This window comes from Lynx canadensis, chromosome C2 (assembly GCF_007474595.2).
Source record: "Lynx canadensis isolate LIC74 chromosome C2, mLynCan4.pri.v2, whole genome shotgun sequence".
NCBI lineage: Eukaryota > Metazoa > Chordata > Mammalia > Carnivora > Felidae > Lynx > Lynx canadensis.
Genome location: NC_044311.2, coordinates 30499249 through 30514508, shown reverse-complemented (window position 1 = coordinate 30514508; position 15260 = coordinate 30499249). Strand labels below are relative to the sequence as shown.

General features: G+C 40.4%; 1 protein-coding gene across 9 annotated transcripts in view; it reads right to left on the bottom strand.

Moving 5' to 3' along the window:
• Positions 1-669: 669 nt before the first annotated feature.
• Positions 670-15260, bottom strand: part of CEP63 (centrosomal protein 63) — a 64118-nt gene continuing 49527 nt past the window's right edge. For 5 of the 9 annotated variants that reach the window (XM_030329128.1, XM_030329127.1, XM_030329129.1 and 2 more), the window contains 3 exons: positions 8647-8733; positions 4276-4481; positions 3132-3504 (listed from right to left, as the gene is read on the bottom strand). In XM_030329128.1, the coding sequence (XP_030184988.1) occupies positions 3141-3504; positions 4276-4481; positions 8647-8733 (657 nt within the window). In that variant the 3' untranslated portion in view covers positions 3132-3140. Of the gene's footprint in view, positions 1067-3131; positions 3505-4275; positions 4482-8646; positions 8734-15260 lie in introns of those variants that run through there. The other 4 variants (XM_030329134.2, XM_030329132.1, XM_030329133.1 and 1 more) reach the window with 3 other exon arrangements.

Genomic DNA, 15260 nt, shown 5'->3' with positions numbered 1-15260 from the left:
TGTTTTGCTTTAAAGAAAGGGGAAATGACAGGATGTTTGTATGCTGAGAGGAAAGGGGCACTGGGGAGGGGAGAGTCGCAGAAGCCCTGTCCCTTCCCTCAGCCGGTGCCTTCTGATGTCTCCAGCTGCCCATTCTAGCTCCTCCACTGATCCATTTCCTGGGATCCTCAGATGCTGGCATCCTTCAGGGCCCCCAGCCCTGCGTACTGCTCTCCTCTCCCTAACACATCCTCCTTGGTAGATCATATCAGCTCTCCATGGTTTTAAACACCTTCTGCACCCTGAGATCTTTGTCTCCGCTTTAAACATCTCAGAAATGCACATGCCAAGCATTTCCATCTGACATTCCACAGGCACGCATGCCTAAAACCAGCCTGTCCTCTCCCTCCACCTCTCTCTTATACTTTGTTTGGAGCAAGACAGGGCTTTCTGTCACAATTCTTTCACCCCTATAAACTCTCCCAACCCAACCGGCCAGAAGCAACAACACTGGTACATCAATCTGAATCAGTCTGACTCTGAAATCCATACTTGCATTACCCATTTCTATAGTTACTTTCTCTTCAACTTGTATCATAAAATCCTTATTTTAATTAGTCTACAGCTATTCACAGTGAAGTCATTAAGAGAAAATACCACTTAATAATAAAGAGTAATGTGAGAAAAAAAAGAAGTCTAGCAAAGTGGTTTATTCTTACAAGTTATTGCTGGAGAAAGTTCTTCAAACAAACCAGTGCAGTGAAAATGCCTTAGAGAAGCATCAGGTTTTCAGATTTCTTCCCAACAGTGTTAGGATGTCTCATCTTCGCTATTTTTACATGTTCGTGTTTTGACAAGCTGCTTCGTCGGGTGACAGCAACTCTTCAGGGTTCATTTTTATTTCCAAGTTTGTGATTTTTTAAAAAGGCTACTTTAGGGTGGTGAACTGTTTCACTGTCTTTTCACTCTCTCTTTTAAGTTCTTCAATATGGGCATCCAGGCGCTCTAGAATATGATGGGACCGCAGTTCCTCCTCTTCCAAAAATCTGGTAGCTATTGAACCAAGAGGAGACACAGGCAAGGGACACTGAAGGAGAAACAAATTTGGACATATGTAAGTTGAACAGTAGATTTCTCAGATACATTTTCTAACGAGAAATATTAAAAGGTGACTTAAAATACTTTTTCTTCCAAAGAGATAATTTGTTTTTATCCTAATGATAGGACTAGTAAAAAAGCAGCTGTTCCATAAACGTTAACGTAAGACTTCTTCCTTTCTGACACAAGTTGTATAAATGTAAAGTGTCACATAAATATGTTAGTTATGGGCCTAAAGAATATCTCAGTTCAGACTTATATATCCTTTAATACCCTCAGAAGAGAATATACCTAATGCCTGTTATTTTAAATTCACTTTCAAAATCTGAATATGTTACTTTGATTTTAAAGCACAGAAAATCTACCGACAACAGATTAGACAGCAAGTGAAATCAACGCTTTCCCTCATCCAAAATCTCAGTCCACACTCCCTCATCTGAAACTGCTGGGACCACGGTATTTCAGAATCCAGATTTTAGAAAGGTAATACAGGACATGTACCACATACAGTCCATTCTCACGTGCAGTCGTTATTTTCTATATACAGTCCCCTCAAACACTGAGTTAGTGAATAAAGAATCATTGCTCCTTGGGGAAATATATACACACACAATCTCACACAGACTATCATCCTAAAAACAACTCCTCCTGGTAGAATCCATTTTCTTTATTTTACATAAGAGAAAACGAGGTGCAGAAGTGTGAAGTGACTTGCCAGAGGCCACCCCACTAACGGGTGCCAGAGTTGGGGTTCCAACCCTGTTTACCAGGCCCCAGAGCCCGAGCTCCCTGAGCTACACTGTGCTGTCCCCACGTCGTCCCCACTCTGGTCACCTCTGTGTGACAGCTGGACAGGAGGGCAGAGCACCACCTCAACCAATCTCAGCTGGGAACGTGTAAGCGGGGATCCAACCTTTTCACAGCTCCTCACAGGACCACGAATGACTGTGGGAGTCCCTCAAGTATTGAACAGGGTGTTAAATAGTTAAGCGAGTAGGAGAATTCGCAAATACAGAATCCGTGACGAATAAGGATCAACTGTATTACCTTAGTGGAGTCTGAGGTAACGTCTCATAATCAAAGACACTGATATTTCTGAAGCAAAATACTAAGTGGGATAAAGAGTCTATACATATTAGCACATCAGTTCAGTTCAGGTCAGGTTTTAGTGCCAAAAAGGTTTTGCTGCCAAACTTAGGAAGAAAGTTTTCAGGATGTTTTTAGGTCTCAGAATTACATGTAAGTGAAGTGGAGACTTCTTTTAACAATGAAAAGAAAACTCTTCCACGAACTTGTTGGCATATGCAAAGGTCAAAAATACTGCATTTTCACAGGGATAGGACCATGTAACTGGTGACGGTAATGAAAATCTGGCCAGAGGCAGGGGCTTCGGTAGAGAACGCAGACAAATGGTGGAGTCTGCACAGTGGCTGCAGGAACACGGAGCAGCGAGTGTCGCACTGGGGTACCCAGTCCCCGTCTGGACACGTCAGGCGCAGTTCCTTCCTCCGCCTCCACCCACCCGCTTTCTCCCTTTCCCAAGTTGCTTCCTTTTTTCTTCACTGGCTAGGCCTCACGACCATCTTGGCATCCAGAGATATTCCTTGACCCTCTACAAATTGACCCTCTCCGAAAAAGGCAGGAAAGGAATTTCCAATTAGGGTTAACAACAAATGAATGGGAGTGCCTGGTGGCTCAGTTGGGTAAGACTTCGACTCTTGGTTTCTGCTCAGGTCATGATCCTGGTGAGTTCGAACCCCACCATCGGGGTCTGTGCTGACAGCAGGAAGCCTGCTTGGGAATCTCTGTCTCCTTCTCTCTGTCCCACCCCTGCACTCACTGGTTCTCTCTGTCTCTCTCAAAATAAATAAACAAACTAAAAAAAAAGATACAAATGAATGGTTATGTTAATTTTCAAAACTAAGATGTATTTTGAAAAGTAATCATGGCTGAAATGTGTCTTCATGAGTAAAACTGCAAGACAGAAATACATGAACATAATAGAGTACTTAAGCTCTAGAGAACCAGTAAGGAAAAAAAACCCAAAACAAAACAGAAAACCATCACCCTGCTTTACCCTTAAAATAAAAAAATAAAATCAAACTGAATAGACTTAATAAACTAATAAGATCAGAACGTTTCCATACCGAAGACATAAACTCTTCCTGGTCATTTATACTCTCAGAGACAGTGTCAGAAAAACTGGCATCATTTGTATCTAGCGCTGAAGGCAAAGAGCTAGTTTTACACAGAAAGTTAGAAGGCAAAGAGATGGTGGAACTGCAAGGGCTGATCTGAGAGCTCAGGGGGCTGAGGACTCTGGACATGGGCTCTATACTATCCAATGCCTGTCGTCTCGGAGAATGAAGACCTGTTTTGCAGCGCTCAGTCTTTACTCCATCGTGTCTGTACGGGCCACGGGTTGGCCTGGATAGCAGATTAGAAAACAAAACAAATATACATTGTAGTAACTTTTCTCTTTCAACACAGAACCGCTGCAGGAAGTTCACTTAAAAACAAAGGAATAGCCTAACCAGTAAGGCTGTAATTTACTAAAAGAGCAGCCCACTCGGACTACATGCTCTTTCTATCCAGTCAGGCCCCAAACGTCCAACCCCTGCCACCAGGCCTCAGCCCTCACGCGGAGACTAACTGCCATAGTGTGTTTGGTGCTAGGACAGAGGGAAGTACTGTGCGCATGAGCAGGGTGCCTGACATCATCTGGGGTCGAGGTGGCAGTGGAGGAGAGGGGTCGGCAGAGGCTTTGGTAGGTAGGAAACACGTCAGCTGTAGAATAAGAGCTGAAGCCAGGTGGGTTTTCACTGAATGCTGACTTCTTATGGTAACAGCTTATAATTAATTGACCAACAATACAAAGGAAGCTTTCTTTATGTGAAAAGCCAATTTCTACTTTTAGGGTACAAGTGGGGCTACAGAGGGGGGAGGCAGCATGGAAAGGCTCGGGGGAGGAAGGACGTTGTTTATGCATGCGTCCAGAGTGTCTGAAACTAAAGCTTGAAGGAAGTGCCATACAACCACCCGCCGCATTTTATCCTCATGGCAGCTTTACTTGTCCACACTGTACTTCGAATCAGACATAGAGTCGTTTGAGGAAGATTTAATTTCTATAGTCTGAAATCGTGCTCAAATGAGAGTTACAATAGTACACATTTTAAGTAAACTGTGAAGAAATTTTACTTGAACTCTGTATTCTTGAACTCAGGTGCTCTGCTGTGTGTCGGTTTAAAGATTCTCTCATGGTTTTTTTTGCATATCTGAGTAGAAATCTCCAGCTTAGATTTAGTATCCATCAACTCTTTCTGCAGTTGTTGATTTTCAGACACTAATTTATTTAAGGCCTCAATATAATTCTCCTGGAGGTCTGCTAGTGAAATCTCTTTTGCCTAATAAAAGAGAATGCTAGAGTTACATAATTTGTATAAGAATATTTGTGATCTGGGAGACTGCTGGTAGGAAATTACATTTCTTTCAGTTATAACTAGTTCATCTGTAGCTTTACTTTGGAAAAAGTGAATACTTGTGTTTGGCCCCCTATGAGAAAAAGTGTTGTCTCTTACAGTAAATGGGGGGGAGGGGGGCGGTAATTAGGAGCACAATGGGCTTCCCTGATGAGCCAAGGAATACCTACGGAGCTAGAGGAAGGCTGGAACTCAGATGGAGGAAAGCTACAAGTAGAGTCAGAAACAAAGAAAAAAAGAAAATAGCAGCCATGGATGGGTTCTTCCAGAGTATCTACAAAAGAAGACTGAGAGACCTAGTTCAAAGAAAGGCATTTGAGCAGAAGGTTCTGAAAAGTACTCTGCTCTTCAGGACTTTTACATAACATCGGCACCTATTCTGGGACGTGAAATCAATATGAACTACGTGGTAGAGCTGCATGCAAGTATAAGGTGGAGATTCCTACTCTGATCTGGTATAGGTTCTAAGATCATTCATTTTATTGCTTTTCCATCTAGGTGTTTGCTGGTAAAACAGTACCTGAAAAAACAGTAGTCTGGACCATTTTTTTTTTTTTTTTTCTAATGACAAAATCTTTCATTAACATTTTGAAAAATTATGGCAATCTTGTTTGGAATTTAATATGATGTTTAGCTTGGTCTTTTCTGTAAAGAATTTTCTAGAAATAAGCTGGTCAAAAGTGGTTTAACAAACAGAATTTAAAATATAAACTTTAAGATGCAGCATCCAAATATCTGTGTACCAATAGTGATGTAAGTTACAAGATTTTTCAATAAGTTGCCAATGCCAGATAAAATCTTAAAAAAAAAAAAAAACTGCAGGATACAGGAGTTAAACTACAAACTACTGTCGATTTTTTAAGTGTGGCATATAATTTATTTTATCAGAGTTACTGCTTTCATTATTAAGATAATTAATTTTGTTACAATAGTTATTTAATCCAAACATTCATTTGTAAAAGTAATTCCACCTTCCTAGGTGATAAACCACGAACAGGAACTTTCTAATAATTATTCTTAATACATACAACATGTTCACACTGTGTGTAACTTCAAAACCAGAGGAAGTTTAAACGACATGATGGGATTTTGACCAACCAGAGTCTGATGTTTGATGTCATTAAATATACTTTTTTTAAAAAGATAGTGCTTGCTTTTGCCAGGCATCTTTTGAACTTTTTTCAAATTTATTATTTTATTAGCAACAATTCAGATAAGTGAATGTGAAAGGTAATATAAAAACTGCATGCCACACACATGCCCAGCTGTTTGTAAAGAAAGGACAGGACTACTACTGTTAGATGGGGTTTCAGGAGAAATTAAACTCAACAGAATCTCTGGTCATAGTCTGGTTTAAGCACCCTGACAGTTCCCAACTCTTAAATATGAATAGGCAATCACTGCATAAGATAAGATTCTCTCAATCAAGTACTACTAAATCCTGAGTCTTTTGAAGATTCTGTGGTGTAAATGAGGCTGGATCTTGACTTTCTCCACTACTAGCTTAGTATTGGCTTTATCAGGGCAAACAAAAATCATCTACCTTCCTTCCTCCCTCCCTTCCTTCCTTCCTTCCTTCTTCCCTCCCTCTCCTGGCACCCCCCCTCCCCGCCATGAGTCCAACTTCCCCCTTACAATTTAACTGCTGTCTCCTCTCCCCTTTTTCCTATCCTTGTAGGCTTGCACTTAAAAAAATCCTTTCATGGGACACCTGGGTGGCTCAGTCAGTTAAGCATCCAACTCTTGATTTCAGCTTAGGTCATGATCTCACAGTTCGTGAGATGGAGCCCCCACATCAGGGTCTGACAGCGTGGAGCCTGCTTAGGATTCTCTCTCCCCCTCTCTGTGCCCCTCCCCCGCTTGCACACACTCTCACTCACTCTCTCTCTCTCAAAATAAGTAAACTCTTAAAAAAATTACTAAAATTAAGAAAAATCCATTCATTACAGTTTTAGAGGGATTTGGGAGGGAGCAAAATTAGATGCATTATTTTCATCTGCCACCTTAAATGATGACGTAATATTTCATAGTATAGATAGGCACAGATGAACCATCCCTCTATAGGTTAACATTTAGCTTATTTCAAATTTTTAGACATTGAAAATAGCATCAAAATGACCATTTCTGCACATTTGCTCCTATAAGATGGGTTCTTTGGAAATGCAAACTGGTATGACCTTTCTGGAGAACTATTCTGCAATGACTATCTAAATCAGAAATGCAGATGATCCAGGACTTTATAGGCTATATATATTTACAAGTTTAATGGACATTGCTAAATTGTCCTCTAGAAAGGCCATATCTATTCACTTTCTCGTTAACAGAGCTTAAGAGTCTGTTGCCCTATATCCTTGCCAATACTGATTATACTCATTCTTAAAAATCAGTGTCAAGCCAGTTAGCAAAAAAATATTTATTTTGTTTTGGTTATAGGGAGGTTAAATAAGCTTTTCTTGGTCACTAGATTTTTGCATTACTTCTATGAATTATCTGTTCTTTGTCCACTTTTCTACTGGATTCCGATCTTTTTATTATCTTTGCAGGAAATCCTTATATTAATTTTTTTAATTAAAAAAAATTTTTTTAAGTTTATTTTTGAGAGAGAGAGACAGAGACAGAGACAGAGAATGAGCAGGGGAAGGGAAGAGGGAGACACAGAATCCAAAGTAGGTTCCAGACTGTGAGAGTCAGCACAGAGCCTGACACAGGGCTCAAACCCACAAACCGTGAGATCATGACCTGGGCTGAAGTTGGACGTTTGACCAACTGAGCCACCCAGGTGCCCCATATTAATATTTTATATTAACCTTTTGACTATGTACAAATTGTTTTCCCCAACTCTATTAGTCTTGTTTTATGGGGTCTTATGCCATCCACAAATTTTACATTTTTATGTTGTAAAATTGTTTATGCTGTAAAATTCTTTATGCATTCATGATGCTAAGAGAATCTTACTGTCCCAAAAGATTATAAAGATAGTCCCCAATATTTTATTTTACTTGAAATAAAGTATTCATTTAGCATTTTGTATTTTGCACTTTCTCCCACCCCAGCCCCCATAAACCATGATTATGAAATTAAAACTACTTAATAGCAAATAGGGGCTGTGTAACCATACATCTCTGAAGGCACACACCCTCTGGAAGTGCAGAAAAAAAGAATTTCTACAATCTTCGGGCATTTGACCAACATCAAGAAGAGATGGGTCAGAAGAGATGGGTCATTTTGCAAATTACAAGAATTTTATTAAAGGGGGCGCCTGGGTGGCGCAGTCGGTTAAGCGTCCGATCTCTTCAGCCAGGTCACGATCTCGCGGTCCGTGAGTTCGAGCCCTGCGTCAGGCTCTGGGCTGATGGCTCAGAGCCTAGAGCCTGTTTCCGATTCTGTGTCTCCCTCTCTCTCTGCCCCTCCCCCGTTCATGCTCTGTCTCTCTCTGTCCCAAAAATAGATAAAAAAAAAAAAAAAAATAGCTAAAAGGACATCCACAGGGTTTATAACTCACTGTTAAGTAAGCATATTCTGCCCGCTTCACAGGAGCTGGTACACACTTCTTACCCTCCTTACTGGTTTACTTTCACTCTCCTAAGGCAAGAATCCTCAGTCATCCTTGTGTCTGTTACACTGTCTACTAAAATACCTTGAATGTAAAAGATTCTAGAATATTTGACTAAATTAATTATACCTTATAGAAATTAAAACCAAATTATGTAAAAGGTGATATACTTTATAAGGACAAGATATTATGAACATAGTACCTACAACAGTAATAATAGTACGTAACAAATCATTTACTGCATACTTGCTACATTCCAGACACTATGCTGAGCACTTTATATACACGCTCCCTATTGAGAACACAGACTGTACATATATTTTGTCATATGCATAATAAAAAAAAATCTTCCAATTGCTAAAGTGGAGAGTGATATTTTGCTCATTTCCATCATTGTCTTGACTTCTTTGAGAATGTTTCTGCAGAAGGAGCATTCCATTGTTTGATCTTAACTCTCTCTTTACAACATCAATATTTAAAGCTACTTCTTTAAAAGGCTTGGATAACAGAAAAAGACTTAAGTTTCTATTTATGTACCTCATGTAAACCCAATTCCAATTTCATCACCATTTCAGAAAGATGATGATTTTCTAACTTGAGTGACTCCATCTGATCCAAAATCTCCTGAGAAGGGAAAAGCAGAAAAAAACAAACATAACAAATAAATCAAATGCATCTACAAAAGTTTTCCATACATAATTTTCATCAGGTAAAGACGCATTTTCCATTCACACACACACACACACACACACACACACACACACACACACACACACAAACATACACACACGTATATAAATATCTTCCTAAAAAAATTGTTTAAAAAGGTGTGTCAAGATGAATTAACATGCATGCATTTAATATATTCTAAGAAGGGGCACCTGGGTGGCTCAGTCAGTTAAGTGTCCGACTTCAGCTCAGGTCATGATCTCCCGGTCCATGAGTTTGAGCCCTGCGTCGGGCTCTGTGCTGACAGCTCAGAGCCTGGAGCCTACTTCAGATTCTTTGTCTCCCTCTTTCTCTGCCCCTCCCCCGCTCACACTCCAGCTCTCAAAAATGAATAAATGTTAAAAAAAAAAAAAAAAAAAAGATGAACGAGTTCACTGGTAAATCCCTCCCGCTCTCTAGCATCAGCCTCCTCTCATGTGGCTTCTACCTCCCACATCACATGGACTGTGCTCTGTACACAGGAGAATATAGGCACACCTCAGGGATAGTGCAGGTTCAGTTCCAGAGCACCACAAGAAAGCAAGTACCATAATAAAATGAGTCAAATGAATATTCTGGTTTCCCAAGGGATATAATTTACACACTTTAATTTAAAAATACTTTTTTGGGGCACCTGGGTGGCTCAGCTGGTTAAGCTTCTGACTTTTTTTTTTTTAAATATATGAAATTTATTGTCAAATTGGTTCCCATACAACACCCAGTTCTCATCCCAAAAGATGCCCTCTTCAATACCCATCACCCATCCTCCCCTCCCTCCCACCAGCCCACCAGCCCTGAGTTTATTCTCATTTTTTAAGAGTCTCTTATGCTTTGGCTCTCTGCCACTCTAACCTCTTTTTTTTTTTTTTCCTTCCCCTCCCCCATGGGTTCTTGTTAAGTTTCTCAGGATTCACATAAGAGTGAAAACATATGGTATCTGTCTTTCTCTGTATGGCTTATTTCACTTAGCATCACACTCTCCAGTTCCGTCCACATTGCCACAAAGGGCCATATTTCATTCTTTCTCATTGCCACGTAGTACTCCATTGTGTATATAAACCACAATTTCTTTATCCATTCATCAGCTGATGGACATTTAGGCTCTTTCCATAATTTGGCTATTGTTGAGAGTGCTGCTATAAGCATTGGGGTACAAGTGCCCCTATGCATCAGTACTCCTGTATCACTTGGGTAAATTCCTAGCAGTGCTACTGCTGGGTCATAGGGTAGGTCTATTTTTAATTTTTTGAGGAACCTCCACACTGTTTTCCAGAGTGGCTGCACCAGTTTGCATTCCCACCAACAGTGCAAGAGGGTTCCTGTTTCACCACATCCTCTCCAGCATCCATAGTCTCCTGATTTGTTCGTTTTGGTCACTCTGACTAGCGTGAGGTGATATCTGAGTGTGGTTTTGATTTGTATTTCCCTGATGAGGAGCGACGTTGAGCATCTTTTCATGTGCCTGTTGGCCATCCGAATGTCTTCTTTAGAGAAGTGTCTATTCATGTTTTCTGCCCATTTCTTCACTGGATTATTTGTTTTTCGGGTGTGGAGTTTGGTGAGCTCTTTATAGATTTTGGATACTAGCCCTTTATCTGATATGTCATTTGCAAATATCTTTTCCCATTCCGTTGGTTGCCTTTTAGTTTTGTTGATTGTTTCCTTTGCTGTGCAGAAGATTTTTAACCTCATGAGGTCCCAATAGTTCATTTTTGCTTTTAATTCCCTTGCCTTTGGGGATGTGTCCAGTAAGAAATTGCTACGGCTGAGGTCAGAGAGGTCTTTTCCTGTTTTCTCCTCTAGGGTTTTAATGGTTTCCTGTCTCACATTCAGGTCCTTTATCCATTTTGAGTTTATTTTTGTGAATGGTGTGAGAAAGTGGTCTAGTTTCAACCTTCTGCATATGGCTGTCCAGTTCTCCCAGTACCATTTGTTAAAGAGACTGTCTTTTTTCCATTGGATATTCTTTCCTGCACTGTCAAAGATTAGTTGGCCATATTTCTGTGAGTCTAGTTCTGGGGTTTCTCTTCTATTCCACTGGTCTATGTGTCTGTTTTTGTGCCAATACCATGCTGTCTTGATGATGACAGCTTTGCAGTAGAGGCTAAAGTCTGGGATTGTGATGCCTCCTGCTTTGGTCTTCTTCTTCAAAATTACTTTGGCTATTCGGGGCCTTTTGTGGTTCCATATGAATTTTAGGATTGCTTATTCTAGCTTCGAGAAGAATGCTGGTGCAATTTTGATTGGGATTGCATTGAATGTGTAGATAGCTTTGGGTAGTATTGACATTTTGACAATATTTATTCTTCCAACCCATGAGCACGGAATGTTTTTCCATTTTTTTAAATCTTCTTCAATTTCCTTCATAAGCTTTCTATAGTTTTCAGCATACAGATCTTTGACATCTTTGGTTAGATTTATTCCTAGGTATTTTATGCTTCTTGGTGCAATTGTGAATGGGATCAGTTTCTTTATTTGTCTTTCTGTTGCTTCATTATTAGTGTATAAGAATGCAACTGATTTCTGTACATTGATTTTGTATCCTGCAACTTTACTGAATTCATGTATCAGTTCTAGCAGACTTTTGGTGGAATCTATCGGATTTTCCATGTATAATATCGTGTCATCTGCAAAAAGTGAAAGCATAACTTCATCTTTGCCAATTTTGATGCCTTTGATTTCCTTTTGTTGTCTGATTGCTGATGCTAGAACTTCCAACACTATCTTAAACAACAGCGGTGAGAGTAGACATCCCTGTCGTGTTCCTGATCTCAGGGAAAAAGCTCTCAGTTTTTCCCCATTGAGGATGTTAGCTGTGGGCTTTTCATAAATGGCTTTTGTGATCTTTAAGTATGTTCCTTCTATCCCAACTTTCTCGAGGGTTTTTATTTTTTTTTTTTAATTTTTTTTTTCAACGTTTATTTTTATTTTTGGGACAGAGACAGACAGAGCATGAACGGGGGAGGGGCAGAGAGAGAGGGAGACACAGAATCGGAAACAGGCTCCAGGCTCTGAGCCATCAGCCCAGAGCCCGACGCGGGGCTCGAACTCCCGGACCGCGAGATCGTGACCTGGCTGAAGTCGGACGCTTAACCGACTGCATCACCCAGGCGCCCCTCGAGGGTTTTTATTAAGAAAGGATGATGAATTTTGTCAAATGCTTTTTCTGCATCGATTGACAGGATCATATGGTTCTTATCTTTTATTAATGTGATGTATCACGTTGATTGATGTGCGAATATTGAACCAGCCCTGCATCCCAGGAATGAATCCCACTTGATCATGGTGAATAATTCTTTTTATATGCTGTTGAATTCGATTTGCTAGTATCTTGAGAATTTTTGCATCCATATTCATCAGGGATATTGGCCTGTAGTTCTCTTTTTTTACTGGGTCTCTGTCTGGTTTGGGAATCAAAGTAATACTGGCTTCATAGAATGAGTCTGGTAGTTTTCCTTCCCTTTCTATTTTTTGGAATAGCTTGAGAAGGACAGGTATTATCTCTGTTTAAACGTCTGGTAGAACTCCCCTGGGAAGCCATCTGGTCCTGGACTCTTATTTGTTGGGAGATTTTTGGTAACTGATTCAGTTTCTTCCCTGCTTATGGATCTGTTCAAGCTTTCTATTTCCTCCTGCTTGAGTTTTGGAAGTGTGTGGGTGTTTAGGAATTTGTCCATTTCTTCCAGGTTGTCCAGTTTGTTGGCATATAGTTTTTCATAGTATTCCCTGATAATTGCTTGTGTTCCTGAGGGACTGGTTGTAATAATCCCATTTTCATTCATGATTTTATCTATTTGGGTCATCTCCCTTTTCTTTTTGAGAAGCCTGGCTAGACGTTTATCAATTTTATTTTTTCAAAAAACCAACTCTTGGTTTCGTTGATCTGCTCTACAGTTTTTTTAGATTCTATATGTTTATTTCTGCTCTGATCCTTATTATTTCTCTTCTTCTGCTGGGTTTAGGGTGTCTTTGCTGTTCTGCTTCTATTTCTTTTAGGTGTGCTGTTAGATTTTGTATTTGGGATTTTTCTTGTTTCTTGAGATAGGCCTGGATTGCAATGTATTTTCCTCTCAGGACTGCCTTCGCTGCATCCAAAAGCATTTGGATTGTTGTATTTTCATTTTCGTTTGTTTCCATATATTTTTTAATTTCTGCTCTAATTGCCTGGTTGACCCATTCATTCTTTAGTAGGGTGTTCTTTAACCTCCATGTTTTTGGAGGTTTTCCAGACGTTTTCTGTGGTTGATTTCAAGCTTCATAGCATTGTGGTCTGAAAGTATGCATGGTATGATCTCAATTCATGTATACTTATGAAGGGCTGTTTTGTGACCCAGTATGTGATCGATGTTGGAGAATGTTCCATGTGCACTGGAGAAGAAAGTATATTCTGTTGCTTTGGGATGCAGAGTTCTAAATATATCTGTCAAGTCCATCTGATCCAATGTATCATTCAGGGCCCTTGTTTCTTTATTGACCGTGTGTCTAGATGATCTATCCATTGCTGTGAGTGGGGTGTTAAAGTCCCCTGCAATTACCACATTCTTATCAATAAGGTTGCTTATGTTTGTGAGTAATTGTTTTATATATTTGGGGGCTCCCGTATTTGGCACATAGACATTTATAATTGTTAGCTCTTCCTGATGGATAAACCCTGTAATTATTATATAATGCCTTCTTCATCTCTTGTTACAGCTTTAATTTAAAGTCTAGTTTGTCTGATATAAGTATGGCTACTCCAGCTCTCTTTTGACTTCCAGTAGCATGATAAATAGTTCTCCTCTCTCACTTTCAATCTGAAGGTGTCCTCAGGTCTAAAATGAGTCTCTTGTAGACAGCAAATAGATGGGTCTTGTTTTTTTATCCATTCTGATACCCTATGTCTTTTGGTTGGCGCATTTAGTCCATTTACGTTCAGTGTTATTATAGAAAGAGATGGGTTTAGAGTCATTGTGATGTCTGTAGGTTTCAAGCTTGTAGTGATATCTCTGGTACTCTGTATCACAGGATCCCCCTTAGGATCTCTTGTAGGGCTGGTTTAGTGGTGATGAATTCCTTCAGTTTTTGTTTGTTTGGGAAGACCTTTATCTCTCCTTCTATTCTTTTTTTAAATTTTTTTTTTAATGTTTATTTATTTTTGAGACAGAGAGAGACAGAGCATGAATGGGGGAGGGTCAGAGAGAGGGAGACACAGAATCCGAAACAGGCTCCAGGCTCTGAGCTGTCAGCACAGAGCCCGACGCGGGGCTCGAACTCACGGACCGCAAGATCGTGACCTGAGCCGAAGTCGGCCGCTCAACCGACTGAGCCACCCAGGCGCCCCTCTCCTTCTATTCTAAAGGACAGATTTGCTGGATAAAGGATTCTCGGCTGCATATTTTTTCTGTTCATCACATTGAAGATTTCCTGCCATTCCTTTCTGGTCTGCCAAGTTTCAGTAGAGAGATCAGTCACAAGTCTTATCGGTCTCCCTTTATATGTTAGAGCACGTTTATCCCTAGCTGCTTTCAGAATTTTCTCTTTATCCTTGTATTTTGCCAGTTTCACTATGATATGTTGTGCAGAAGATCGATTCAAGTTACGTCTGAAGGGAGTTCTCTGTGCCTCTTGGATTTCAATGCCTTTTTCCTTCCCCAGATCAGGGAAGTTCTCAGCTATGATTTCTTCAAATACACCTTCAGCACCTTTCCCTCTCTCTTCCTCCTCTGGAATACCAATTATGTGTATATTATTTCTCTTTAGTGCATCACTTAGTTCTCTAATTTTCCCCTCATACTCCTGGATTTTTTTATCTTTTTCTCAGCTTCCTCTTTTTCCATAACTTTATCTTCTCATTCCCCTATTCTCTCTTCTGCCTCTTCAATCTGAGCTGTGGTTGTCTCCATTTTATTTTGCAGCTTATTTATAGCATTTTTTAGCTCCTCCTGGCTGTTCCTTAGTCCCTTGATCTCTGTAGCAATAGATTCTCTGCTGTCCTCTATACTGTTTTCAAGCCCAGTGATTAATTTTATGACTATTATTCTAAATTCACTTTCTGTTATATTGTTTAAATCCTTTTTGATCAGTTCGTTAGCTGTCGTTGTTTCCTGGAGATTCTTTTGAGGGGAATTCTTCCATTTCGTCATTTTGGATAGTCCCTGGAGTGGTGTGCAACTGCAGGGCACTTCCCCTGTGCTGTCTTGAATAACCTGCGTTGGTGGGCGGGGCCGCAGTCAGACCTGATGTCTGCCCCCAGCCCACCGCTGGGGCCACAGCCAGACAGGTGTGTACCTTCTCTTCCCCTCTCCTAAGAGCAGGATTCACTGTGGGGTGGCGTGGCCCGTCTGGGCTACTTGCACACTGCCAGGCTTGTGGTGCTGGGGATCTGGCAAATTAGCTGGGGTGGATCGGCAAGGTGCACGGGGGCGGGAGGGGCAGGCTCAGCTCACTTTTCCTTCGGTGATCCG